General features: G+C 45.3%; 1 protein-coding gene across 5 annotated transcripts in view; it reads right to left on the bottom strand.

The window, feature by feature from the left end:
• Positions 1-27,404, bottom strand: part of MPPED2 (metallophosphoesterase domain containing 2) — a 144,674-nt gene that overhangs the window by 90,336 nt on the left and 26,934 nt on the right. For all 5 annotated transcript variants that reach the window (XM_072118573.1, XM_072118572.1, XM_072118574.1 and 2 more), the window contains exon 3: positions 6,764-6,945. In XM_072118573.1, the coding sequence (XP_071974674.1) occupies positions 6,764-6,945 (182 nt within the window). The remainder of the gene's footprint in view (positions 1-6,763; positions 6,946-27,404) is intronic.

The following is a 27,404-nucleotide window of genomic DNA, read 5'->3' on the forward strand; positions in this document are numbered from 1 at the left end:
GTGGTGGTGCAATGGTGTGGGGAATATTTTCTTGGCACTCTTTGGGCCCCTTGGTACCAATTGAGCATCGTTGCAACGCCACAGCCTCCCTGAGTATTGTTGCTGACCATGTCCATCCCTTTATGACCACAATGTACCCAACATCTGATGGCTACTTTCAGCAGGATAATGCGCCATGTCATAAAGCTGGAATCATCTCAGACTGGTTTCTTGAACATGACAATGAGGTCACTGGACACAAATGGCCTCCACAGTCACCAGATCTCAATCCAATAGAGCATCTTTGGGATTTGGTGGAACGGGAGATTCGCATCATGGATGTGCAGCCGACAAATCTGCGGCAACTGTGTGATGCCATCATGTCAATATGGACCAAAATCTCTGAGGAATGATTCCAGCACCTTGTTGTATCTATGCCACGAAGAATTGAGGCAGTTCTGAAGGCAAAAGGGGGTTCAACCCGTTACTAGCATGGTGTACCTAATAAAGTGGCCGGTGAGTATATATATATATATATATATATATATATATATATATATATATAACTTCAGGGTAGTAATATGTTGTACAGAACCAGAATATATCAGTTATGCAAGTCTATGGGGTTCATTTACTAATGGTCCGGACACCGCACTTTCGTCGGGTTTTCCGAATATTTCCGTTTTGCACTGAATTGCCCCGGGTTTTTGGTGCACGCGATCCGATTGTGGCGCATCCGCGCAGGCTTTCACGTGACAGAAATCGGGGGGCGTGGCCATCAGACAACCCGACGGATTCCGAAAAACCACGGAATCGCGACTGGACCGGGTAAGTAAATGTGCCCCTATGGTCCAGTCGCGATCCCGCGGTGCGTTGTCCGACGAAGATTCGGGTCTGCCGGGTTACTTACTTAATAAGTTACAATTACGGGTTTATCCAACTCTCTGGAAGGGGCAACTTGCCCCTAAGGAGGTTTGTCAGGAATCCTGGAAAACCACCTGGGGGAGTGGCAGGGGTAACTTGTTGTGGCTCGAAATTCCAGCATTCTGGTGGCCTCTCATTCTTCATCACTGCTGGATGTCATGAGACCCGAACAACCAACCATTGATCTTAGAAGCGAGAGGAACATCATCTACTCCAGAGTTTTCTAAGGAACATTGTAAATTATCCTTAATTGTCTTAATTGCTGAGGCCCTTGATTGTCATGAATGGGAAAACATCAGAAGATGCCTTCCAAAGGAGAGTTATGTTTCTTAGGAAAACAGACAAGCGTCAATGAGGTCGACCTTGGTTTTTCAAGTAGAAGAACCAAGTGGCACTAAACATCATACAACTTATCACCTGTCCTTAGGGAACACAACTCATCATGAGCATAAGGGGATCCCCTTTATGAACAAAGTGATGGTCTCAATGTTGAGTGCAACTCTTTGTTCTATGTCTATCGGACAGATGAAGATACTGAGCCTGTTCTAAGATATCTCAGTCCCAAAAGAGTGAAATGGATCTACACATACATGATCATTGCTTTATTCATAGGGGGGGGCACCATTCCGGTTATAATCAATGAGTAATTATACACTGTAGATAGGAGCTAAGTTTTTAAGATGGGAATCTACTGTAAAGCGTCAAGGATACAACAGAAAGACCATCAAAGACCTCTGATATATAATCACCCATTTCTTCTTCAGTCTACACGGTCCATCAATGATCCCTGTGATCATTTCAAGGAATGACGAAGAAACAAATGAGGGAGAAACATATGTCGAAAACCGGTGTAGGATGAACGAGAGCAAGGGCAAAGAGACAGATATAACATAAGACAAAAGGCAAGAAAGTGAAGAGACTAATAAGAAGGGAGGTGAGCGAAATCAAAGGGAATGGCAAGACGAACCGCTCAAGAGAGCAACAGTGGAGGAGTAGACCAGGAAAATACGGATAAGAGTAATATGGGAGAGAATAAGAAGAACAGGTAAAGGACAGAGGAAGGAAAACACCATGGAGATCAAAAGGTGGGAAGAAGAGAACGAAAGAAAAGCAGAAGGTGGTAAGAAGAGTTGAAAGACAAGACGAGGGAAAGCGGGGGCAGGGAGACAGACTGAAAGCATAAAAGAAATAAAAGTGACTAACGGCCTGAAATTGAATTACACAGCCTGCTAATCTTTATGACTGCATGCTTTCTATGTGCTACCCTCACACTCGCCAAACTCGGCCGGTTTCACCCATGAAAACTCACTGGGTGGGATTAAATCAAACGACATACCACATCGGCAGCGTCGGGAAAGAAGTGTAGAGTAACAGCTGAATGGTCATACTTATTAGCCATCGCCATGGAGGCACAGATGTGGCGGCGGCGGGGAAAGAAAGGGAACAAAATGTGCCAAGATTTGCAGCATATTTCATTGGTGTTGTCACTGGACAGAGTACAGTAGGAGTGTATCCAATGATATAACAACCTTCCAAGTCTTCAGCTGTGGCATCTACCACCTTCACGAGCAATGGACTAGAGTCTACAACCACAGATGGCTTCAAAGGAAAACCACCCCTTAGTGCTGGGGTCCCTTTCTCCGAAACTTGATGTACACTGATGGAATATCCTATGGATATGCTATCACAGTCTATAAGGGAAAATTTTGAAAGTCCTTCCGGAAACTGTTCAACAATTTTCAAAAATTTTACAGGAGAAATTTACTATGCTAAAATGTACTGAAATTCTGTCTTTCTTTCGTAGTCCCCCCACAATGTGACTATATGCTGATGACCTACTGTAAATCTGAAAAAAATTACCAAAAAAATGAAAAATCTTACAATGTGTATATAAAAAACCATTAAACACATTGGGGGTCATTTACTAAGGGCCCGATTCGCATTTTCCCGACGTGTTACCTGAATTTTTCCGTTTTGCGCCGATTTTCCCTGAATTGCCCGGGTTTTTGGCACACACGATCGGATTGTGGCACATCGGCGCCGGTGTGCACGCGACGGAAATCGGGGGTGTGGCCGAACGAAAACCCGACGGATTCTGAGAAACCGCCGCATTTAAAAAAAACAAGTGTCGCTGGACCCGCGCTTACCTGCACCCAGCAATGGATCGTGAACTCTAGCGGACCTCGGTGGACTTCAGCACAGCAGCAACACCTGGTGGACGTCGGAGGAACTGCCTTAGTGAATCAACGGAAGACCCGAATCCTCCACAGAGAACGCGCCGCTGGATCGCGAATGGACCGGGTAAGTAAATCTGCCCCATTAAAGTGATTGCAAGATAGATCCACAGGATCGGTGATGGATCACAAGAACGGAGGTCCGTGGTAACCTTATTGTACACGCAACTGGCTGCTCCGGTCATCTGCATGGTGCTGATGGATATAGCCACACTCGTTTATCTCCGTCAGCTCCAAAGAGATGAACGGAACAGCTGGCCAAATGCGCAATTGGCTGCTCCTCTCATCGCTCATCATTTCTTCTTAAAGGGCATCTACCACCATAGAAGATGGACTGTATGCAAATGAGCCTGAGGGGCTCCAGGCCCAGTAGGTGTCAATGGAGTTTGGAGCCACTCAGGCCACCATCCTGGTGGTAGACGTCCTTTAAGGCAACATGCACACAACACATAGTCCAATACAGTGGTCCCGTAGATCTTTTGTTCGTGTCCGGCGTTTCATCTGAGGGTTTTTGCGTTGCTTCCTCCACTGTCCTGCAATACGAGAATACACGGCTGTGTGCATGAGCCCATAGAAAGATGTAAGAACACAGCTCGCCTATCCTCCGCACAAACCTCGTCATGTGCATGAGCCCTAAGTCTGCGGCTTTGCGAGCGGTGAACTGTAAGATGATCCTGACACTACAAGGACGCGCTCGGCGGCGCTCAGGTCACAGCCCATCAAATGAAAACAATTATTTAAACTAACTGTGTGTAAGGCATTTAACAATCGCCAAGGTCAAGTGACTCCCGAGTTACAAGGCCCGAGGGGCATGTTCATGTGAAAACAATGCAAATAAATTACCCCCGCAGACCTTCTCAGTCACTCAGTGACCACAAAGGTCATCCCCTGCGCCGTCTGGAAACTTTTATGCAAAACCAATATAGATTAGTTATCTGGCATGAAGAACATGTAGGATGTAGCCTATTGCCAACGGCCGGGAAGGTCACAGATATATCATTTATCTACTGCTGTATGGATCTGGATGTCCTGGGAGGAGGCCGTAATGAGGTTTTTGGCATTGATTCTGGACCAATGACCAAGTGCAATGGGGTACTCATAGCTTCTAAAACAGCAAGGGTGAATATATATGTGTGTGTGCACAACACTGTATTACTACTCTCATCCTGCATATATGGGCACAGCACTACTACTCATATCCTGTATATATGGGCACAGCACTACTACTCCTATCCTGTATATATGGGCACAGCACTACTACTCCTATCCTGTATACATGGACACAGCACAGTACTACTACTCCTATCCCGTATATAAGGGCACAGCACAGCACTGCTACTCCTATCCTGTATATATGGGCACAGCACAGTACTACTACTCCAATCCTGTATACATGGACACAGCACAATACTACTACTCCTATCCTGTATATATGGGCACAGCACAGTACTACTACTCCTTTCCCGCATATAAGGGCGCAGCACAGCACTGCTACTCTTATCCTGTAAATATGGGCACAGCACAGTACTACTACTCCTATCCTGTATATATGAGCACAGCACAGTACTACTACTCTTATCCTGTATATATGGGCACAGCACTACTACTCCTATCCTGTATATATGGGCACAGCACTACTACTCCTATCCTGTATATATGGGCACAGCACAGCACTACTACTCCTATCCTGTAAATATGGGCACAGCACAGTACTACTACTCCTATCCTGTATATATGGGTACAGCACAGTACTACTACTCCTATCCTGTATATATGGGTACAGCACAGTACTCCTACTCTTATCCTGTATACTGTATATGGGCACAGCACAGTACTCCTACTCTTATCCTGTATATATGGGCACAGCACATTACTACTACTCCTATCCCGTATATATGAGCACTGCACAGTACTACCACTCCTATCCTGTATATATGGGCACAGCACAGTACTACCACTCCTATCCTGTATATATGGGCACAGCACAGTACTACTACTCTTATCCTACATATATGGGCACAGCACAGTACCACTACTCCTATCCCGTATATATGAGCACAGCACAATACTACTACTCCTATCCTGTATATATGGGCACAGCACAGTACTACTACTCCTATCCTGTATATATAGGCACAGCACAATACTACTACTCCTATCCCGTATATATGAGCACAGCACAACACTACTACTCCTATCCTGTATATATGGGCACAGCACAGTACTACTACTCTTATCCTGCATATATGGGCACAGCACAGTACTACTACTCTTATCCTGCATATATGGGCACAGCACAGTACTACTACTCTTTCTCTGTATACATGGACACAGCACAGTACTACTACTCCTATCCCGTATATATGAGCACATCACAGCACTACTACTCCTATCCTGTATATATGAGCACAGCACTACTACTCCTATCCTGTATATATGGGTACAGCACAGTACTACTAATCTTATCCTGAATATATGGGCACAGCACAGTACTACTACTCCTATCCTGTATATATGGGCACAGCACAGTACTACTACTCCAATCCTGTATATATGAGCACAGCACAGTACTAATAATAATTCTTTATTTATATAGCGCACACAGATTACGCAGCGCTTCACAAGCATGTCAAATTGGTCACTACTACTCCTATCCTATATATATGGATATAGCACAGTACTACTACTCTTTTCCTGCATATATGGGCACAGCACAGTACCACTACTCCTATCCTGTATATATGAGCACAGCACAGTACTACTACTCCTATCCTGTATATATGGGCACAGCACAGTACCACTACTCCTATCCTATATATATGGATATAGCACAGTATTACTACGCACATCCTGTAAATATGAGCACAGCACTACTACTCTTATCCTGCGTATATGGTCACTATACAAAACTACTAAACAAAACCTGAAAAAAAAAAATGCTGGGGGGGTGCAGTCGTTATCATTAACAAACCCCCTAACTAACATATTAACAGAAATTACGATTTTCGTGCCTAATGTATAGTCAATGTTTGTTTTAGAGGGGTTATTACAATTTTCATTCTTATCCTGATAATAATCTGATAGGGGTAGGGGGTTCCAACCACTGGAGCCCTGATTGTTCATGAAAACAAGAGTCCTATTTCCACCAATGACCAATGCTGAACACGCCTCCTGCCGCTCCATTCAATGGCTATGTGTGTGCCAGAACGGCAGGGGTCCCTGCAGTCAAACCTCCACCGTTTAGATTACCACCCCCCCCCCCTATTCTGTGGAAAGGGGGTAACCATAAAATTTTGTACAACCTCTTTAAGTGCTTCTTGACTGTCCAATCTGGTGCTTTCATATAGTCTCATACAGGCTCATTACTATTAGCCATTATCCTATCAGAGTCCCCCTTTCAGACCTGCTCCTTCAGCACCAAATTTTTGCTTATGGCTTCTATGGTGTCAGCCCGAAAGAGTAAGCAGGATTGATACGTCCTTTCATTCAGCTGTAATTGTAAATTCATGGGTGTCGTTAGCGCCGCACCACAGATAGAGTCAAGTGCTTACATTTAATTAGGAGACAATAAGGAAGATGGCCACACGGAGGTTAATTGGGGTCACCGGGCAGCAACAGATCCTTACCTAACCAGTCATTAAACTTCTTAACCTCGGAAGGCAGGCCCAGCTCCGTGAAATCGCCTGTGTGCAGAAGGATGTCCCCGTATGGCATCTGGATACCATCTGTCCTGGAGTGTGTGTCAGAGACGCAGACGAAACGCGTGTGGCCCGCTGGTTTGGGAGTGTCATAAGGGATGGGGTCTACCCTGGAACGGAGATAATAAAAAGAGTGTTAGAAATTGGAGACAAGAGAAGATGTAAAAGGCAGAAAAGCGAAAGATCAGAAGGAAACCTCATAGGTTAAAATAGAATAAAAATAGAAAAAAATAGAATAGGTTAAAATAGAATAAGTGACATATAATAAGCAATAATAATAATAATAAAATAATAAACAATATATAACAATAAACATATTATAGGAAGCAATCGTAGCAATATACACATTTTTAATTTAAAGTTATAACAATAAATTTTAGAATAATTTTACATTTTTTACAAACAAATGTGATAAAAAATGTAAATTACGTAAATAATAACATCATCATTGTGGACGATATATATTATACTGATAGAATACAGGTGCCGGTTCTGGTTTCTTTGGCAATGAAATAGATTGTCTTTTAGGCATTATCATCAATTTTTAGTAGAGAAAATAATAATGTAGTTTGAAAAGAATTTATCATAAATTCTGACATGTCTGTTTTCATCATTTCTTATATCCTGTGATATATATTTGTGACATCATTGCTTATAATCATAATTTCCTTTCCATTTATATAGCGCATACAGATTACGCAGCGCTGCACAGAGCTCACCAGATCACTCCCTGTCCCCATAGGGCTCACAGTCTAATCAACCTACCAGTATCTTTTGGAGTGTGGGAGGAAACTGGAGGACCCGGACCCATGCAAACACAAAGAGAACATACACACTCCTTGCAAATGTTGACCATGGGACTTGAACCCAGGTTTCCAGAGCTGCAAGGCTGTAGTGCTAACCATTAAGCCACCACGCCGCTCTAGAACTCTGCTTTGACATGTTGGAAAAATGTAACTAATAGTTGTCAATTTATTTTGAAATTTCAAAGAGGCTCACAAGAGGAACAGCACAACATGGCAACCCCTACGTCACATGGGTCCTACGTCACACCATCATCAAGACCATCATAATAATAATTATTATTATTATTTATAGTGCACACAGATTACGCAGCGTTGCACAGAGCTTGCCAGATCAGTCCCTGTCCCCAATGGGGCTTACAATCTAATCTACCTTCCAGTGTGTTTTGGAGTGTGGGAGGAAACTGGAGGACCTGGAGGAAACCACGTAAACGCGCCATCATGTAAATGGATTGGTGGTAAAACATACACATAACTAGTCTCTACGAGATTAAGGGGGTTACCCAAGCGCATGGATCAGATATCTAGGTCGGTGCAACAGACGTCAGCATTCTCAACTACCACTCCCTTTAGTGCTTCCGGGCGATGGTCTGGCACATGGAAATTTGTAGAGAATCGTATTCTGGCAACTACCCCTGGCTACTGTCCTGGGGCTGTAGGTTGTCAGGTCTCCTGACAGAGAGAGCTGAACTTTATAGGCTATATTTGGCAGTCCCATAGTGAAAGGACTGACCAATATAAGACCAGCAGCTCCATTCATACTTGGGTCAAAATTGATGAGGAAGTTATCCCCTAATGAGTGGATATGGGATAATTTACTACACCCTAAATCCCCCTGTACTCATTGTATCATTCATTTATAGATTAATATTTTGAAGGACATCTACCACCAGGATGAAGGATTGTAAACCAAGCACACTGACATACTGGTGTGTTCCTGCTCTGGCAGGATCTGCTCTTCTTTCAGCTTCCTATGCCATTGTTTTTATGAAAAAAAAGGCTTTAAAAATTATGCAAATCAGCCTGAGTGGCTCCAGGCTCCATTAACACCCTCAGACTCATTTGCATACCGTATATATTTTTTTAAATGTAGAAACCAGGCCATAAGAAGCTAAAAGAAGAGCAGATCCTGCCGGAGGTGGCACCTACTAGTATGTCAGTGTGCTTGGTTTACAATCCTTCATCCTGGTGATAGATGCCTTTTAAAATGCACTCTTACCTGGCCCATCTTAAAGAGTGAACAGATTTGTTAGACTGTACCCATATAATCTGTATGAAACAATCTGGACTTGCAATATTTTTAGTCAGCCAACAGTTAATCCTATCTCACCCCAATACTCTAAAATTTTCTGTTCATCCTTGTGTGTATGGGTCCTCAACGTACACTTAATGGGGAAGCAATTAGCCCTAAGAATCAAGAACGAAGCAGTAAAATTCAACATGCCCAATCCTTCTTCCCTCTGACTTTAGGCCTATGTTCAGGAAAGTAGTCGGGGGCCCAAAATTTGTCTGGGGAGCACTCCTGGTGCACAATTCCACTCTACATAGCAGAGCAAGGAGTGTGCCGCTCTCTGCTCTGCTGTAGCTTTAAATTGTATTGGCCTCCCATGGAAGCCAATACAGTTTAAAAAATACAGGAAGTATGCTGGTCATCTCCCTTCTCCATAGTTCCTCTAGATATTTTCTTGGGAAGAATCAGCTGCATGAGGAACCGGCTTCCCCTCAACCTCTAGACCAGTGGTGGCGAACCTATGGCACTGGTGCCAGAGATGGCACTCGGAGGCCTCTCTGTGGGCACACGGGCTGTCTCCCAGGCACAGAGTTTGCCAGACATGGCATCTTCTCAGGCAGTCCAGGTAGTGCCCTACTACTTTAAAGTGACCCATCCTGTGCTGTTTGGTGCTGTCCGAAGAGTGAAAAGGTGTGGACAGGGTTGGATTGGAGCTCAAAGATTCTGGTAGCAATAAGTTTGTTACTGCCTAAATTGCCATGTTGGCATTTTGGGAAAAGCTAGAGTTTTGTGGGTCTCATTTTGGGCACTCGATCGCTAAAAGGTTCGCCATCACTGCTCTAGACCCTGGGGGCCCCAAGCCATTGGATGGAGTGCATTATGGGTAAACCCCTATCTAAGTTATATACAATTCTCCCTCTTCTCTAGTTACCTCTATTATGGCACAAAGGAAGAAGTTCATAAAAACTGCGCTTTTTTATTGCTTCTTTATTCTATTTCAACTTCACTATTATCCTTTATCATGTTAAAACCCGGCACGAAAAAAACGGAAGCGAAGCAATCTCCATTTATTAGGATTTTAGAAATATGAAAGACATGTATAATTGCGCTTTGTGCACTCGGAAAGCTAGTGGGACTTCATTAAACTACTTTTACTCTTCAGCCTCCAACTTTTGTATCTGTTTTTATGCAAAGCTCGGGAAAAAAAACCTGATGCGAGGGAAATCCGATGGTTACGGAGCACAGGAGCCGGGATCGGATTTCATTGCGGGAACCCAACATCTGCGCTGAGATCTGTCACAGGCACGTGAGGTTATTCTGGTGGAAATGTGCCGGATGTACAGCGCGGACTAATGCATTCCCAAAGTTTTATAGGAATGTTCCATGGGCAGAAAATATTGGATACATTTATATATAGAAACAGGAGGAATATATAGAAATAAGAGGAAATTCCTTCTCCTAGCTCCCAAATACTCCCCAAACAGTGGCGTAACTAGAAGCTGATGGGCCCCAGTGCAAAGACTGTGCCGTCCCCCGACTATAATGTATGGTTTATAGTACTAGTACTCACATATGGGAAAGTGACACCATAAGGGCCCCATAAACCTCTTGGGCCCTGGTGCGGCCGCAACCTCTACACCCCTCTGAAGTTACGCTCCTGCCCCCCAAAAGGAAAATCAGTATCATGTGGAGCACTTCCCAGTCATCTATCAATATTGGGATTTTTTTTTACCTCTTTATGTAAATTTGGGGGGCGTGGCCACCACTACTGTCGCCTTATTTTGTTTTTTTCTTCGCTACTTATTGACTTTCCCCGATGCAGCTCCTTCACATAATTATTGACTTAATTGAGGAATTTGGGAGCTGGTGGACTCCCTTTAAAGGGGCTGGGCAAAAGTTACATGTCACCTCTTGTTAATAGGAAAACGGGGAACATGTTGATCAGCTGGGTTATGACCCCATTGATCACAAGAATGGGGTGTCCCATTCTCCCATCGAATGGACTGGCTGAGAGTGTTGCTGATCTAGTCAATGTCGATAGGACTGGTGGAGATAACCAAGTTTGTTGCTATGCTAAATCTGTCATCCTAAAGGCCAACGGCCTCAAAATCCCCCAAATGGGCGTGTTTATAAGTATATTTCCTTTGGATTATGGGTAATAGCAATAGTGAATTATAATATAGGGTGGTAGCCCGGGGCTCATGGTCACCCAAACCACCCAGCAAATTTTATATTGTGAAGGGCCTTCACCTACAAAATCCTTGTAAATTTGTTCTTGCTCTTAATACACATGTACACAAGAACCATTTCAGGACCTTTAAAGGTCCTCCAAACGTCCTGGAACCACAGATTGAAAGCAGACAGAAGGGACACATCCTCCATTCCCCAGGAAGCTGATTCTAGTACCAGATGTAGGAAGTGATTCCAGACATGTAGGGGCCATAATATTCATAAAGCCCCAGGGCCCATGGCAGTCATAATCCACCCTTGGGTAGTAGGGGGGCTGATGCTGCGGTACTATTAGCTTGGTTATGGTTTCCCTTAGTTTATATCTAGCTATTTATCTATCTACAGTCACAAAATATTGGGGCTTATTTACTAAGGGTCCCGAGGATCGAACTTTCGTCGGATTTTAGAAATTTTCGGGATTTGCGCCGCTGTGTCAGCTATTTAGAAGGGAATTGTGTTGCACGTGATCAGATTTTGGCGCAATCGCAACGACTTTCATGCAACAGAAATGGGGGGGGGAGGGCGTGCCGTCGGACGATCCGATGGATTCGGACTGAGCGCAGGATATAACTTTAAAATTGTGTTGCAAGACAATGCACTTACATGCACCAGGAAGAAGAAGGTGAACTCCGGCGGACCTGAAGCTACACATGCAGGATATCGGGCGCACAATCTAAGTGAATCGTGGCACAGAGCATGATCGTCAGAAGAATGCACTTCGGGTGAACTCCCCGGACAGGTAAGTAAATGTGCCCTATTGTATTTCTGAAAAGGTTTTTTCAATAACCAATAACGCTAACACAACAGGACAGAAATCAATGAATTAATGCAGAGGTAACTGAAATCAAGTGCAACGGGGGCGGGCACCATTTGCCTGGATTGCCTACAAAAGACCATATAAACAAAAGGGTGATAATGTTAATCGTGGCTAAAGGGGTGGCCGTAAATGTAGATTGCAGAGGAGAAGAACACTTGTAGTATAAGGCAGGAAAAACTGTCCCACCCCCTACTGCACTTTGCATATCCGGTAAAAGAGGATTTTCTCTGGAATTCTTCTTGAGTTTGTGATCACAAAGGTCTGTTTCTGCTCCTATTAAAGACCTTTACTCATCGCTTTTTAAGATTTGAGAAGCTTTTAAGACTTGTCTGACTCCCTTTAAGAGAGTAGCCCCTCCATTATTAACCTAAAGAAGAGAGGAGGTAAAAAAGGAATCACTATTAGGAATTCAAAACACATCCATGAATTAGAAGAAGTCTATTGATCTTAAGGGGCACCAATTCATGTTTAGTTTTCCTCTTGATAGTCCTATATTTTAAAGGGGTCCTTCCAACCAAAAGCACTGTGATTTAAAGGGAAAGAACACATCCATCAGTCATGACTTTACTACTTGTGAGTAGGAGCCATTTGACCACAGATAAGTATGGCTGCTATGTCTCATTAGGTCCAAAAGGCATCAATGTAAAAATTCCTGTGTGGTCAATACTTCGGAGCTTAGAATGGAAAACCTGTTACATTTCATTAGGAGAAGAACACAAATGTGCAGCATGTTCCTGCACTAAATGAATGACACTATTTCCCAATAGAGCCTAAAAACCCTTTATATTTTCACTACTATTGATCTATCAAATGTGAAAATAACAGGTAATTTATCATTATTTACCAGATATATTTGAGGTAAAGTGTAAAAGAAAAAAAAAATCACTAAAATCTTCCTTAAAGGGATTCCATCACCAGTTTTATCCCATTAAATTAACAACCCCCTCAGGTAGGGTATAAAATGTACATTGTAGAATTCCCTCTTTAAGGTGAAATTGCACCCGTTTTCCTATAAAAATCTCCTCCAAAGTTATGTGACAATAAGAAGAGAAGAGTCATATTTTACCTGAGATGAGTCAAGTTTAAGGCTTCAGGGGAAATGTCATTTCAGGTGCCCCTCTCTTCAGTTTTATAGCACCTAGAAATATGCTGCTGATGTGGTATTAAAAAGAATACTCTCATCAGGCTTGAGGTTCGCTGATCGACAGAAATGGAGATTCAGGCAGTTAAATAAATAGGCAGGAATTGGATCTTCGTTTGCAGCCACATGTCCAACTTTGTCTTTAACTGCCTGTATCTCCAGTTCTGTAGATCACAGGACCACAAACTGTAGATAGGAGGCGTCTAAAGAGACACTCTCCCTGCAGCCTCTAAACTTGACTCATCTCAGGCAAAAAATCTGACTCTTCTCTGCTCATTTTAACTTGACATTGGAGGAGATTTCTTCATTTTATAGATTAGCATAATAGAGGTAATTCTACAAAGGAAAATTCATACCTTAACCGAGGGGGTAGAAATTGAATGGGGTAAAATCTGGTGTCATGTTCCCTTAAAGGGGCATGTCTACAATTATTACACATGTACAGGATTGAAGGCATTTGCCAGAAGGAAATATACCTGAAAAGTCCCTTAAAGCAGCAAAAACATTCTCCCATCACTGATCAGCCATTGCTGAAGTCCAGACAATAACTGGGTCCAGAGAAGTCCAGACAATGACTGGGTCCAGAGAAGTCCAGACAATGACTGGGTCCAGAGAAGTCCAGACAATGACTGGGTCCAGACTCATTGATTGAATATGGGAATTGGAGAGCGGATGCACAGACATGGGGGACGATTATAACATCTTAGACATCGAAACTGGATCACAAAGCCCCAGAGCTGCTGCCAATCTGTACGGGGAGGGGATTTAACGTGGGACCAGCTAATCCTGAACCTGGACTGATCTGCTACCAGCTCTGACCTTCTACTTATCTATTGTAGTTTTTCTATGGGATCACTGCACATCTAACAGCAAATTAACCCCATTCAAGTACAATCTGGTTTAAAGTAACATTAAAAAGGGAGTCTGTTATAGAGCAGGAGGAGCTGACCAGATTGTACATAGTGTCCTATCTCCAGGCAGCATGTTATAGAGCAGGAGGAGCTGAGTAGATTGTATATAGTGTCCTATCTGCAGGCAGCATGTTATAGAGCAGGAGGAGCTGAGCAGATTGTATATAGTGGCCTATCTGCAGGCAGCATGTTATAGAGCAGGAGGAGCTGAGTAGATTGTACATAGTGTCCTATCTCCCGGTAGCATGTTATAGAGCAGGAGGAGCGGAGCAGATTGTATGTGTCCCATCTGCAGGCAGCGTGTTATAGAGCAGGAGGAGCTGAGCAGATTGTACATAGTGTCCTATCTGCAGGCAACATGTTATACAGCAGGAGGAGCTGAACAGATTGTACATAGTGCCCTATCTGCAGGCAACATGTTATAGAGCAGGAGGAGCTGAGCAGATTGTACATAATGTCCTATCTGCATGTTATAGAGCACAATAAGGTTTTTAAAATATATATACGGTAGTTACGCTTATTAGATATGATTTTGATTTCATGTGCCTGGATTTAGGAGTCCGGTGTGAGCATGGCTTAGAAAAAGGGGTTGTGGCTTTGTGGGTAAATGTCTGTGCACCACAAATTATGGAAATACAATTTTCTTGAATAAATCTGGGAGAGCAAAAAAAAAAAGAAAGTGTGCTACTAAGTAAGTAACAACCTACTCTTTATTAATTCCTATAAAGACCGGCTACCAATCACCTGAGTTGAACTTCCCCATGGGCTCCTAAACCAGAAATAAGCAGAGAATCCAATTAATAAGTAACACATCGTACAGAATCCTTTTCCCTATAATTTTTATATTAATCTGCTCAGCTCCTCCTGCTCTACAACATCTTGCAAGCAGATCACAAGCTCTATGAGGAATCTTCCATTATAGCCATTAACCTGTTCAGTGACGTCATTGGTCGTGCAAACAGGAATAAGCCACTGTACACACAATGATAAATCCGGACGGATTGTAGTCACCTATATTGCAGCCTCGTCTATATTACCTGTGTTTATCCAGACTGGGCAAAACAGGGCGATCCGGCAAGTTTAATACCCTGTATAAATATATATCTGGCTCAGGGTGAAAATCTCTTCCTGGACTTTTTATTAGAAGGGTTTCTAAAGGGCAGAAGGGCATCCATAGTAATTTGGGAAGAGTCAGGTTGATGCTCCGCTGTGTAAACTTTGCTTCCCAGAAAGGAAATAATGCAGCGACCTATACAAGGTGAGTACATAGCAGTCATCACAGACACAGCGTTCCTCTGTGAAAGGTTTGGATCAAGTCCCTGATTCTTTGTATTCTCTATACTTATGCTCATCTAACACATCTATAGAAAATACAATGTCATTTTGAGTAACATGCCCCCCCCTCCCTGTGTGTAACTGTGCCACAAATAGGATCCGGATATTCCCAGGAAGACAAGTTTCTTACATGTACTCAGGATAACAAAATAACACATTCTCTAATTCACTGCTATTAACAAAAATTCAGCATTTTTACAGATATAAGTCCAAACCTGCCTCTATTAGTCCTGTTGTACACAATTTCAGTTGCCCTTAGACACGACCCTGTAACTTCTGACTTAGGGTCGGGCACCATCTTAGATTCCTGTGTGAGATCGTGCAGATGACATTTCTGTCTGTCTCTGTTGAATGTCTGTAGCCCCGCCCCCCGCATGGAGCTCAGAGACACTCACTGATTACATCCTGCTAGGAGATCATGAGAGAGAGAGGCTGCAAACTACAAGCTCCAAGGAGATAAGTGATCTGGGGGAAGGGGGAGGCAGGCACAGATCTGTGAGATGTAGCAGTGCTCACAGTGTAAGGCTACATTCACACGAACGCATGGGGGACATATATATGGCTGACGTATATACGTCCCCCCTACACGGCAATGGGCACACTGCACCCTACGAGAGCGGTACGGTGCCGCACGTGTGCCGTACCGTTCCGAAGCCGGGAAAAAGATAGGACGCAGCGCTCACCCCCTCGTCCTCTCCCCGGGACCATTGTGTGTCCGCCGCGCTACGGTAGCGCGGACACACGTCATTGTGAATGTAGCCGTGTAAAAATCTGTCAACCTCTGTGTAATCTCATGCATCTCTGATCTCTCTCATCTCTCTCTCTCTATGTGTGTTAGTACAGAAGACCGATGAAAGTGTATATAAATCTGTACCCTGATAATCTAACCACATATTCCCCCCACAGAACTAGATGGATTATAATGTGTCTGCTTAGAGAGTCCCCGCCCACACCCTGGAATCTTACACTGATCAGCCTAGAGAGTGATAGGAGCTAAAACAGCAATAAAGTAAGGGGTTAATGATCTTTATTGTGTTAAAGGGTTTGTACCAAATATATTTATCTCCTATAGGATCTGATCAGTGGATGTCCAAATTCTGGGTCATCCTAGCATAACTCTGCCCATTGAATACAATCTTCAATCTTCCTTTGTAACCTCGTGCTGAATCTTCCATAATATAAAACTCCATCATGTAAACCTATCACTATCCAGAATAGCAGGTAAGAGGCTATTTGAGGTGCTCCTTAAGTCAGGTTATCATTACTTAAAAAGATTGTCCCTCTATACTTATTGATCTTCTCTGAAATGTAATTAGAATATATAACTCCCGGGGGGCGTGGCCTGATGCCGGACTGAGCGGACGTGCGCCGCGGAGCTCCCGGGACCCGACACCCTATCTCCCTTCCCAGGCAGCCATCCCTCACCTGTGCCACCTCTCTCCTGCTCCGCTGTGCCCCGCACACCTGCCGCTGTCCACCGGCACCGATCTTGAGGCGGTTGTGGACTCCGCACCGCTCCCCGGCATTCCCCTGCAGCCGGCCACGTGACCAGCGCTGCGGCCCGATCCTAGCCGCCCGGTACCGCGGCAGGTACACAGCGCTGCTGATCACCGGGGAAATCATCCGCCTCCCCTGCAGCCCGAAACACCGCTTCCACCACCGGAGGCACCGTGACAGCTCCAGCCAGCACTGCATCCTGCCGGAGGCGCCATCTTGTGGGACTCCCCTGCGCTGCCTGAGGCCTAGGCGCGCAGGGTTAACCCTGACACTGCCAGACTGAGCCGGGACCAGGTAGGGAAGTAATTCCCCTGTTGCTGCCCACCTCTGCCCTGGGGACCCCTAGTTGTGCAGCCCAGCACTGAGTCCTCCATACTCCCAGTGATCCCCTGTTCCTGGGTTCTGCTTTATATTAACCCTCGCAGTGCCGCTGCAATACTCCACGTGGGTTTGTACTGTATCTCTGCTAATTACAGGACGCTAGGCTCCTCGATTGTTTATCACTGGCCCCCCTGCCCAGACGCCATGGGTAACCGGAGGAGAACGGCTAAAATGCTCAAAGCAGTGTCTGCGCCTCCATCGGATGATGAATCCATCCATGAAGATCCTCCATTCCAGTCCCTGGAACCCCTGGACGCGCAGGATTGCTCCACATCCCAAGCCGTTCTTGCGCAGATACAGTCGAATGCTGCTAAAAAGTTGGGGAGATTCTCCCGCACACAGCCTTGCTCTCCTCAGGGGTCCCCAAACTCCTCTCCCTCCCTCTTTGAAGGCTCCCAGAGCCCGCCGCAGCTTGTAAGCTATGAAGAGGGCGATGATCCGCCTGACGCGGCCACGGAGTTGGATCGAAAATTTGCAGAGGTGCTGGCGGCCATTAACGGATGCCAATCCAAACTGGTTACCAAGGTGGATGAGCTGCGACAGGATTTTGTTCTTTTAAGGCATGATGTCCACAAAGCTAAAGAGCGAATTACTGAAACTGAACGCAGAATATCTGAGGTGGAGGATGTACAGAGGCCTATGCCGACACAGATCAGAGAGCTTCAGCGCCAAATGTCTGCATCCATCGACAGAGCTGACGACCTCGAAAACCGCCTGCGACGGAACAACGTCAGAGTGGTTGGCCTCCCCGAAAAAGTGGAGGGGTCTGACCCGGTATCCTTTTTTGAAAATTGGCTCAAAAATATGCTGCCTGCAGATACCTTCTCTCCGTTCTTCACAGTCGAGAGGGCCCATCGAGTGCCATCCCGCCCTGGCCCCCCAGGGGGCAATCCAAGACCCTTCCTGGCCCGGCTGCTGCACTTTAGGGACAGGGACTCTATCCTCAGGGCTGTCCGTACCAAGGGAGAAATTCTCTATGCCAACAGCAGAGTGTCCTTCTATCCTGATTTCTCTGCATCCGTCAGGAAACAGCGAGCACAATTTACTGAGGTCCGTGCCCGTCTCCGTGACAAGGGGTATAAATACTCCATGATGTATCCTTCCAAGCTCCGGATTGTGGACGGACAGAAGACTCGTTTCTTCACCTGCCCAACCGAAGCACTTCACTGGGCTGATGCAGCTCCACGGGCTCCAGCTGGAAGGCCCGCACCTCCTGAGTGACTGGACTCATATATCCTTTTATCTCATATGCAATGACAGTGCTGGACTTAGTCCTGATTAGATATTTAGGGGTCCCAGATCACTATTATAGGTTTTTACTATCTGTTTACATACTACGTGCCTCACAAAATGTACCCTGTGACTGATTGCGTTCTATTTTTTGGTCATATCGACCAGTGCGCCACACATGGCACTTTTCCCTCTCCCTCCTCCTCTCCCTCCGCCCTCCTCCCTCTCCCTCCTCCCCCCTTTCCTGTTACCACTACCTCCCTACGTCTCCCTCCTTGCTCCCCCCCCCCTCCCCTATCTCCTCTTTGGTTCTCGCAAAATATGGCTGCCTAATAACCTCCTGATCATCTATTCATTAAGGGTTGAAGGTCCCGGGGCAAATGGTGTAGGTTTGTCTTGAGTTAGGGACCACTGTTCTACTATTTGACTGTTAGTGGGTATAGGTCTACACTACTGCTGTTAGGGTGTTAGACAGGGGGTTTGTATTCTTGGGATTGTTAGTACAGTTCTGTTATATTTGTTATGCTCACTGTTGTCTGTCTGTCTATGTCTCTGTGGTATGAAAGGATGAATGCTTGGTTGCTCACGTCTCCTTCCCCACACCCCTTTCCCTTCCGCTAAGATGTCTTCACTTAAGGTAATGAGTTGGAATGTGAGGGGACTCAACTCCAAATTCAAGAGGGCTCTGATGTTAGATGTCATTAAGCGTCAGGCCCCTCACATTGTATGTATCCAAGAGACACACCTTACGGGTCAAAAAGTCCTGTCTCTGAAGCGGGCATGGGTGGCTAGAGGTTATCATTCCTCCTACTCTGTCTACGCCAGGGGAGTATCCATACTCATATCCAAAGCGCTTCCCATAGAAGTCATACAGGTAGCACCGGATCACTTTGGCCGTTTTGTGATCGTACATTGTGTCTTGTGGGGCTTTACTTTTACTATAGCGTCTATTTATGTCCCTCCTCCCTTTGATCCAGCTGTATTGCACCTAATATCCGGTAAACTGGCTGCTATGCCTCCCAGTCCGATACTCTGCATTGGTGACTTCAATGCAGTCCCTAATCCCTCCTTGGATCGTACAAGTGGTCTGGACACAGGCTCGGTCCGTCTGAATGAGTGGCTCTCTTCTCTAGACCTCGCCGATGTTTGGCGTTGTAAGCACCCTCAGGAGAGAGAATACTCATTCTATTCCTCTGTTCATAAGAGCTTCTCTCGGATTGACCTGGCCTTTGTCTCCCCTGATATGTTGCAGCATGTTGATCAGGTATCCTATTACCCGCGCAGTGCGTCAGACCACTCCGCCTTGCTCATCAGTCTCCTTATAGGCCCCCCCAGCGACTCCCGCTTATGGCGCCTGCACCCGGCTTGGCTCCTGTCCCCTGCGGTCCAGAGTACTGTTAGGGCAGCGCACAGCGAGTTCTGGGATGTACACTCAACCCATCCTGATCCCCTTCTAGTCTGGGACTCGTACAAGTCCTCGGTGCGGGGAGCATTCATGTCAGGTGTAGCTGGCCATAGAAAGTCTTTAAATGCGCAGGAGGAGAGGCTGACCGCCGCACTGGTGACCGCAGAAAAGGAGTATCTAAAGAAACCGAATCCGGGGAATAAAAAGACTTGGGCTCAGGCGCAGAGGAACCATCTAGCTGTAGTGAAGGAGCGCACCAGCAAGCGCCTGCTAGCCAGGGAGGCGTCCATCTTTGAATTCGGAGATAAAAACGGGAAGCTGCTTGCGTATCTTTCGCGGGCTGAACGTCCTTGTGCTTCCGTTCCCTCTATTACTGATGGTAACGGAGCATTGATCACAGAACCCCGGGCCATTAACATGGTATTTTATGAATTCTATTCCTCTCTTTACAGCTCCAGATTGTCCGCCTCTTCCGTCGAGATTTCCAGATTCCTTGACAGTCTTCCACTTTGGAGACTCACATCGGCACAGTCATCGGAGCTTGATGCCCCGCTCTCGGCGGAGGAGGTGGAACTAGCCATCCAATCGTTGCCCCCCGGTAAGACACCTGGACTTGACGGGCTGGGTGGTGAATGGTATAGGGATAACTGTGAGACTCTGGTTCCCCATCTCCTCAGACTGTACTCCGATGCGTTTGACAGTGGTTCCCTCCCCGACTCCATGCGAGAGGCCCTTATTGTAGTACTTCCTAAGCCTGGTAAGGACCCGCTTCTTCCCGATTCATACCGTCCAATTTCCCTCCTAAACTCAGATGTTAAAATACTAGCAAAAATTCTGGCGACAAGGCTTAATAAAGTAATACTATCCTTGGTTCACCCGGACCAGACAGGCTTTATGCCAGGGAGGGGAACGGACATAAATATACAAAGATTACACCTGAACATTGCAGAGGCAGAGAAGTCTTCGGACCCTGGGTTTATATTGTCCTTAGACAATTGTAAGGCATTTGACTCCGTGGAATGGACATATTTATGGACCCTCTTGCCTAGAATGGGTTTTGGCCCTCGATTTACAGCATTAGTCAAACTACTGTATAACGACCCCAAGGCTAGGGTACGGACTAATCTTAACATCTCACCTACTCTCCCTATGGCCAGGGGCACTAGACAGGGTTGCCCACTATCTCCCCTCCTCTTCGCACTCGCCATTGAGCCCCTTGCTGTGGCGATCCGCCACTCCGAGGGCATTAAGGGCATTGCTAGAGGTTCTATCATTGAAAAGGTATCTCTCTATGCTGATGATACACTGGTATACCTTGGGGATGTGGGCCCCTCTCTGGAATCCCTTCTGTCCTTGATAGAACGTTATGGGGGGTTCTCAGGCCTTCGGGTTAACTGGGACAAATCGTCCCTCTTTCCCTTATCTGATGTAGGGGTACACTCCCTCCCCATTCCAGTTCAGGTGGTGTCCACACTTAAATATCTGGGAGTCCAGGTATCACGCAAGGTCCAGGCATTTACGGAGTTAAACATTACACCCCTGATAACTGCAACCGAATCGCGTCTAAAAGCCTGGTCCACTCTCCCCCTGTCTTTGTACGGGCGTATTAACATATTTAAAATGATCTTCCTCCCCAAATTTCTATACCTTTTCCATGCCTGTCCTATACTGCTTCCTATGAGCCTATTTAAACGCATAGACGGCATTCTCAGGTCCTTCTACTGGCAGAGTAGTGCCCCGCGATTCAGTTTAGCGCTGCTTCAGGCTCCCAAGTCTAGGGGTGGATTGGCTGCCCCGGATCTGTATCTTTATTACCTGGCTTCCCAGCTAGTATATGCTCAGTGGTGGATAGATATAGACATGGGTAATGCAGCTACTGCACTGGCTGGTGCCCTGGTAGGTTCCTACGAGGCCCTTACAAACCTGCTGTACAGATACAAGTCCCCATCTGATACCCCACTCCCCCTACGTACGGTAGCGGTGTGCTGGCGTAGGGCGCAATCCCTGGTAGAAACAGGCAGCTCTCCCCCTCTCTCGCCTAGGACTCCATTGTGGCTCAACCCGTGGCTTTCTCACTTCCTCTCCCTCCCGGGCTGGACAATGTGGGGGGCAGCGGGAGTGAAATTTGTGGGTCAGCTCTTATCCCCGGAAGCAGAATTACTCAGCTTTAATGAGTTAAGGGAGAGACATACTGTACCCAATACGGCTAGCTTCCATTACACGCAACTGCGACACGCATTCAAAGCCCAATTCGGCTCCTTCAGCCTGACAGTGAAATTCTCCAAACTAGAGACTCTGATGAGTTCCCCGGACCTCCCTAAGCCACTCACTCAGTGCTATGCTCTCCTACAAGAGCAAAAGTCCAGACCGTTTGATAGAGCCTGTGAACGCTGGAGACAGGATATCCCGGACCTGTCAGATGATGACTGGAGGGAGGTCGAACTGTCCTACTTCACATCTGTAGTGAGTGCGAGGGACTTCCTGATCCAATCTAAATTCCTCCATCGTGTATATTTCACCCCTGCTAGACTATTCCGTATGGGAGTAATGCCCAATGACCTTTGCTTTCGCTGTCAGGCTGAAGTCGGATCCTTCCTGCACTGTGTCTGGTCCTGCCCTAGGGTTCATGTCTTCTGGTCCGAAGTGCTGGAGTTCCTAAATTTACACTTTGACTTCCCACGCTTACTGTCTCCCTCTGTGTGTCTCCTCGGCATCATAAATGAAGTTGTCAATGGCCACTATGACAAAATTTTCTTTAGGTTTGTCTTATACTACGCCCGAAAAGTGGTGGTGACGACCTGGAAGGACCAGGAGCCCCCTCCATTAAAAAGATGGATACTACTTATTAATAGTGTCATTCCCCACTACCGGTCCCTGTATACCAACAGGAAGTGTCCCCAGAAGTTTGATCGCATCTGGTCCAGATGGTGCGCGACTCCCCATACTGCCTTATAATCACGTGTGATATACACTCCTCTCCATGATGAAGGAGACTGAGCGTGCTGGTATGTGTGTGTGTGTGTGTGACTGATTGTCTTTGTGTCAATAGTTATTTGTGTTGTATCAAGATGTCTGGCTACAGTATCCTGCTGTCATTTACTGTGTAATATCCCTCAGTTAATTTTGGAACGCAGCAAGAACCTGACTGTTACCATGGCTGTTGTATAATAATCCTGTAATGGGAGGAAAGAAATATGTGACAGACAATCTTGTTCTTCGATTTTGTTTATTTTAATTGTATAAAATTTCAAAATTGCAAAAATAAATACTTTTAAAAAAAAAGAATATATAACTCCCGTCTGTATTCTGTATCTAGTGCCGGGCACAGTAATGGGCACTACACGCGCCCCATTATTGGAGCTAATTTATGTCATTTCATGGAACACCCGTTAAGAGTCCTGAAGCTCAAACCTTGAAAATATAGTCAGAATAACTCCACTAAACCATAGATACATAAAGAGAACCAATATATTTCATGGCAGGGAACGAAATGTATCTAAAAAATGTGAAATTTCATACTGACATTCCTGACAAGTATACCGCAATGCACCACAGATTCCTATGAAAGGCAACAGGTTCATTTCCACAAGAGGCAGGTAAATGTATTCACTCCTCTCCGCAGACAGCAGCGGGTGCAGACAGATGCCGAAAACAAAATTGATCTTTGTAACGGTGAGCAAACTGCAGTTATCATCCTCCCGACTGCCTGGCGAGCATCAACAATAACACCCAGTCTCCTCCCGTCTACTGGAAAAGTGGCTATTCTGACACCTAGATGGTAGGTTATAGCGGAGGAGGGGAATAAGGGATATTGTTTGTTTGTTTATTTATTTTTTGTTAAAGGGGAATTACAGAAGACATCAGAGTTTATAATGTATGGCAAATAGACATCCAAATTTTTTCTTTTATATAGATGGACCTCTTTTAGTTGGGTTAATTCCACAAAATACCAACAGCAAAATTGCCACAAGGCCGGTTTAACCCTTTTTTGCTAATAAAATGTAACTTTTATTCCAACATTTTTAAAAGTATATAACAGAGAAAACGTATGCAGGCAGTCCCCGGGTTACGTACAAGATAGGGTCCGGAGGTTTGTTCTTAAGTTGAATTTGTATGTAAGTCGAAACTGTATATTTTATAATTGTAGATTCAGATAAAAAAAATTTTGGCCCCAGTGACAATTGGAGTTTAAACATTTTTTGCTGTAATGGGATCAAGGATTATCAATAAAACTTCATTACAGACACCTTACAGCTGATTATTGCAATCTGGGACTAAAGTAAAGCATTCAGAAAGCTTCACCAAAGGTCAGAGGGGTCTGTCTGTAACTATGGGTTGTCTATAAGTCGGGTGTCCTTAAGTAGGGGACTGCCTGTATTTATAACTCAAGAAGGAGTTTAAAATTATCAGGAGGTGGGAGTGTATTTTTTGAATGTGCTCATTCCTGGCGGTTTCCTGTATTGTTATCTAATAACTTCTTAGATGGAGGGTAAGGGAAGGAGAGGAGAGGACCAGAGTGGGATGGAGGAATGGGATGAGGTTTTTGGGAAATCAATGTAACACAGTCGATAGAAGTGTTCTCAGTTATATACTTTTAAATATTTTTGAATAAAAGTTACATTTTATGAGCAAAAAGGGTTAAAGGGGTTATCCGGGTTTAAAAAAATTTTTATGGCCGGGCTGGGGAGGGCTATTTAAACATAATAAACATGTACTTACCTCCTCCGGTGCTGCCGATGTCCCGCGCCGCGGCCCGTCTTCTCCGTGCGCTGGTTTCATTACACCGGCGCACAGGGAGCTTCCGGCCGGCCGGATGCTCCCATGCGCACCATCTCCCAGCGCTTACAACGCTGAGAGATAGGGACGGATGGGAGGAGCCGTCCACAACGCGGACCGGAAGTTCCCTGTGCGCGGCTTCCGTGCCCCTGTTTGTTTACAGGGGCACGGATCGAAGTGACCGCGGCGCGGGACATCGGCGGCGCCGGAGGAGGTAAGTCCATGTTTATTATGTTTTACTAGCCCTCCCCAGTCCGGCCATAAAAAGATTTTTAAACCCGGATAACCCCTTTAAACTGCCCTTTTTGTCAATAACTAGATCTCAATAAAAAAGAAAAATCCAAAACTTTACACCAAATCACCTTAATGCATTTACCTACAAGCCAAATTTTGACTTTAGTCTCCCTAAAAAAAAAAAAATTTGTAAATATTTAGAAAAACTCCTATTAGACGACTTGTTTTTCAAACAGATTAGTTAAAAAATATTCCTCAAAAATATTTCGGCGCACATGAGTCATTGTACAACGCAGGCTTTCAAAGATACCCTTTTCAATCGCCAACCGTTTGTACTCGTCCTTTTTACGACACCTTTACCCCTATTAGGTGAAGATGACAAGATGTTCGTCTCAAGCTGGAGGACTTTGAACTTGAAATAGAAAAGTTTATGTACTCTGAAGCTATTTTTTTTTTCTGGAAGAAAGGTCCAATCCTAAAAAGATAAGAGCTGCGAGGGATTTTATTTTTTAGGAAATGAGATGTTTATTTTGAGCTGTTTTATAATACTATAACGAAAGATCTTTCATTGCCTCTTAAATTATTTTCCAAGCATCAAGCCCCTCCCCCCCCCCCAATCATGTGTGAGATTATCACATTGGAATTGCCGTTGTAATAATCGAACATAATTTCAGAAGCTTCATTTGTATTAGCTGGTATCAAATGGGGTTAAATGGGGTATTAAATAGGGTTTTGTAGGTTATTGATATTGATGACCTAAACATTGAATAGTTCATCAATATCAATGGTGTTCCAACAGATGGCTCCACTCTTTAGATAGAGGCATAGAATCAGTTTACTGAAGCTCATCTTCCATTCATTTGAACACAAGATTTGCTTCGACATTAGGTCTGTAAGGATTGTACCCAGCACCCCCACCAATCTGATATTTGACCTATCTCTTCGAAAGGTCATCAATAAAACCGCTTCAACTGGGTTTACCATGGTTGTCCCTCTTTTCCCTCATGGAGAAGCATAGGTAGAAAGCAGGGCTCGCTTAGTAAATGAACTGACCCCCGTTCAAGCTTGTTACTGATGGATACCAAGTTTGGAGGTGGAACAATAGCCAGTAAAGGAAGCAAAGAGTTGGAGTTAGTGGAGGTGGTGAAAGGTCCTCTTTATTCTATATTAGTAATCTACCGGGATATTGATTTACCGTATATACTCATGTACAAGCCGTACTCATGTACAAGAAACGTGCTGTAAAACCCCACCTCGGCTATTTAAAAATAAATTACATACTCACATTCCAGTGCCCCTGATGCTCGGAGCCGGTCCCCGCGGCTCCTCTTCTGTCTTCTCTCTGCTGTAATAGCCGGCAGAGGCACGACCATGTGGACACCGGCGCAGCTCTGCCGACTGTTACAGCTGAGAAAAGAGGAGCCGTGGGGACCAGAGCATCGGGGGGCCACGCCAATCATCAGGGGCGCCGGAAGTTGAGTATGTAAGTATTTTTTTAAGTGCTGGGCAAACTGTGGGCTGGCTGTCTATCTCAGGAGGCTGTCTTGCTGTATGCAAAAATGGGCTGTCTGGCGATATACCACAGGGGGCTGTCTGGCTATATACCACAGGGGGCTGACTGGCTATATACCACAGGGGGCTGGCTGGTTATATACCACAGGGAGCTGGCTATTTACTACAGGTGGCTGTCTGGCTATATACCACAGGGGGCTGCCTGGCTATATACCACAGGGGGCTGGCTGGCTATATACCACAGGGGGCTGGCTGGCTATATACCACAGGGGGCTGGCTGGTTATATACCACAGGGAGCTGGCTATTTACTACAGGTGGCTGTCTGGCTATATACCACAGGGGGCTGCCTGGCTATATACCACAGGGGGCTGGCTGGCTATATACCACAGGGGGCTGGCTGGCTATATACCACAGGGGGCTGGCTGGTTATATACCACAGGGAGCTGGCTATTTACTACAGGTGGCTGTCTGGCTATATACCACAGGGGGCTGCCTGGCTATATACTACAGTGGTCAGGCTATATACTAAAGGTGGCTGGCTGGATATATACTATAGGGGCTGGCTGGCTATATACTACAGGTGGCTGTCTGGCTATATACTACAGGGGGTAGGCTATATACTACAGGTGGCTTGCTGGCTATATACTGGGAGGCTGTGACCAATGCATTTCCCACCCTCGGCTTATAACCGAGTCAATAGGTTTTCCCAGTTTTTGGTGGTAGAATTAGGGGCCTCTGCTTATACTTGGGTCGGCTTATACTCAAGTTTGCAAACCAACAAAATACATTCTTATATCTGTGGACAACACTTTTAACGTATAGTTGACCTTCTAGGACACCATAAAAGGAGCTCAGGGCTCATCTACACTAAGGCCAAGTCTAGAAGATAAAATAATCATTGGATCTTCTTACATGTAGACATGAAGAGGTTGGAATCTGCTTTAGTTTATCTGTGGACAATGCTTTTAATGTATAGTTGACCTTCTAGGACACTATACAAGGGTTCACCACTGTCCAGAGGTTGCCCAGGAAGAATTTCTTCGTAGATTCTAACTCTCCTCAAAAG

This window comes from Engystomops pustulosus, chromosome 7 (assembly GCF_040894005.1).
Source record: "Engystomops pustulosus chromosome 7, aEngPut4.maternal, whole genome shotgun sequence".
In the NCBI taxonomy this organism is placed as follows: domain Eukaryota; kingdom Metazoa; phylum Chordata; class Amphibia; order Anura; family Leptodactylidae; genus Engystomops; species Engystomops pustulosus.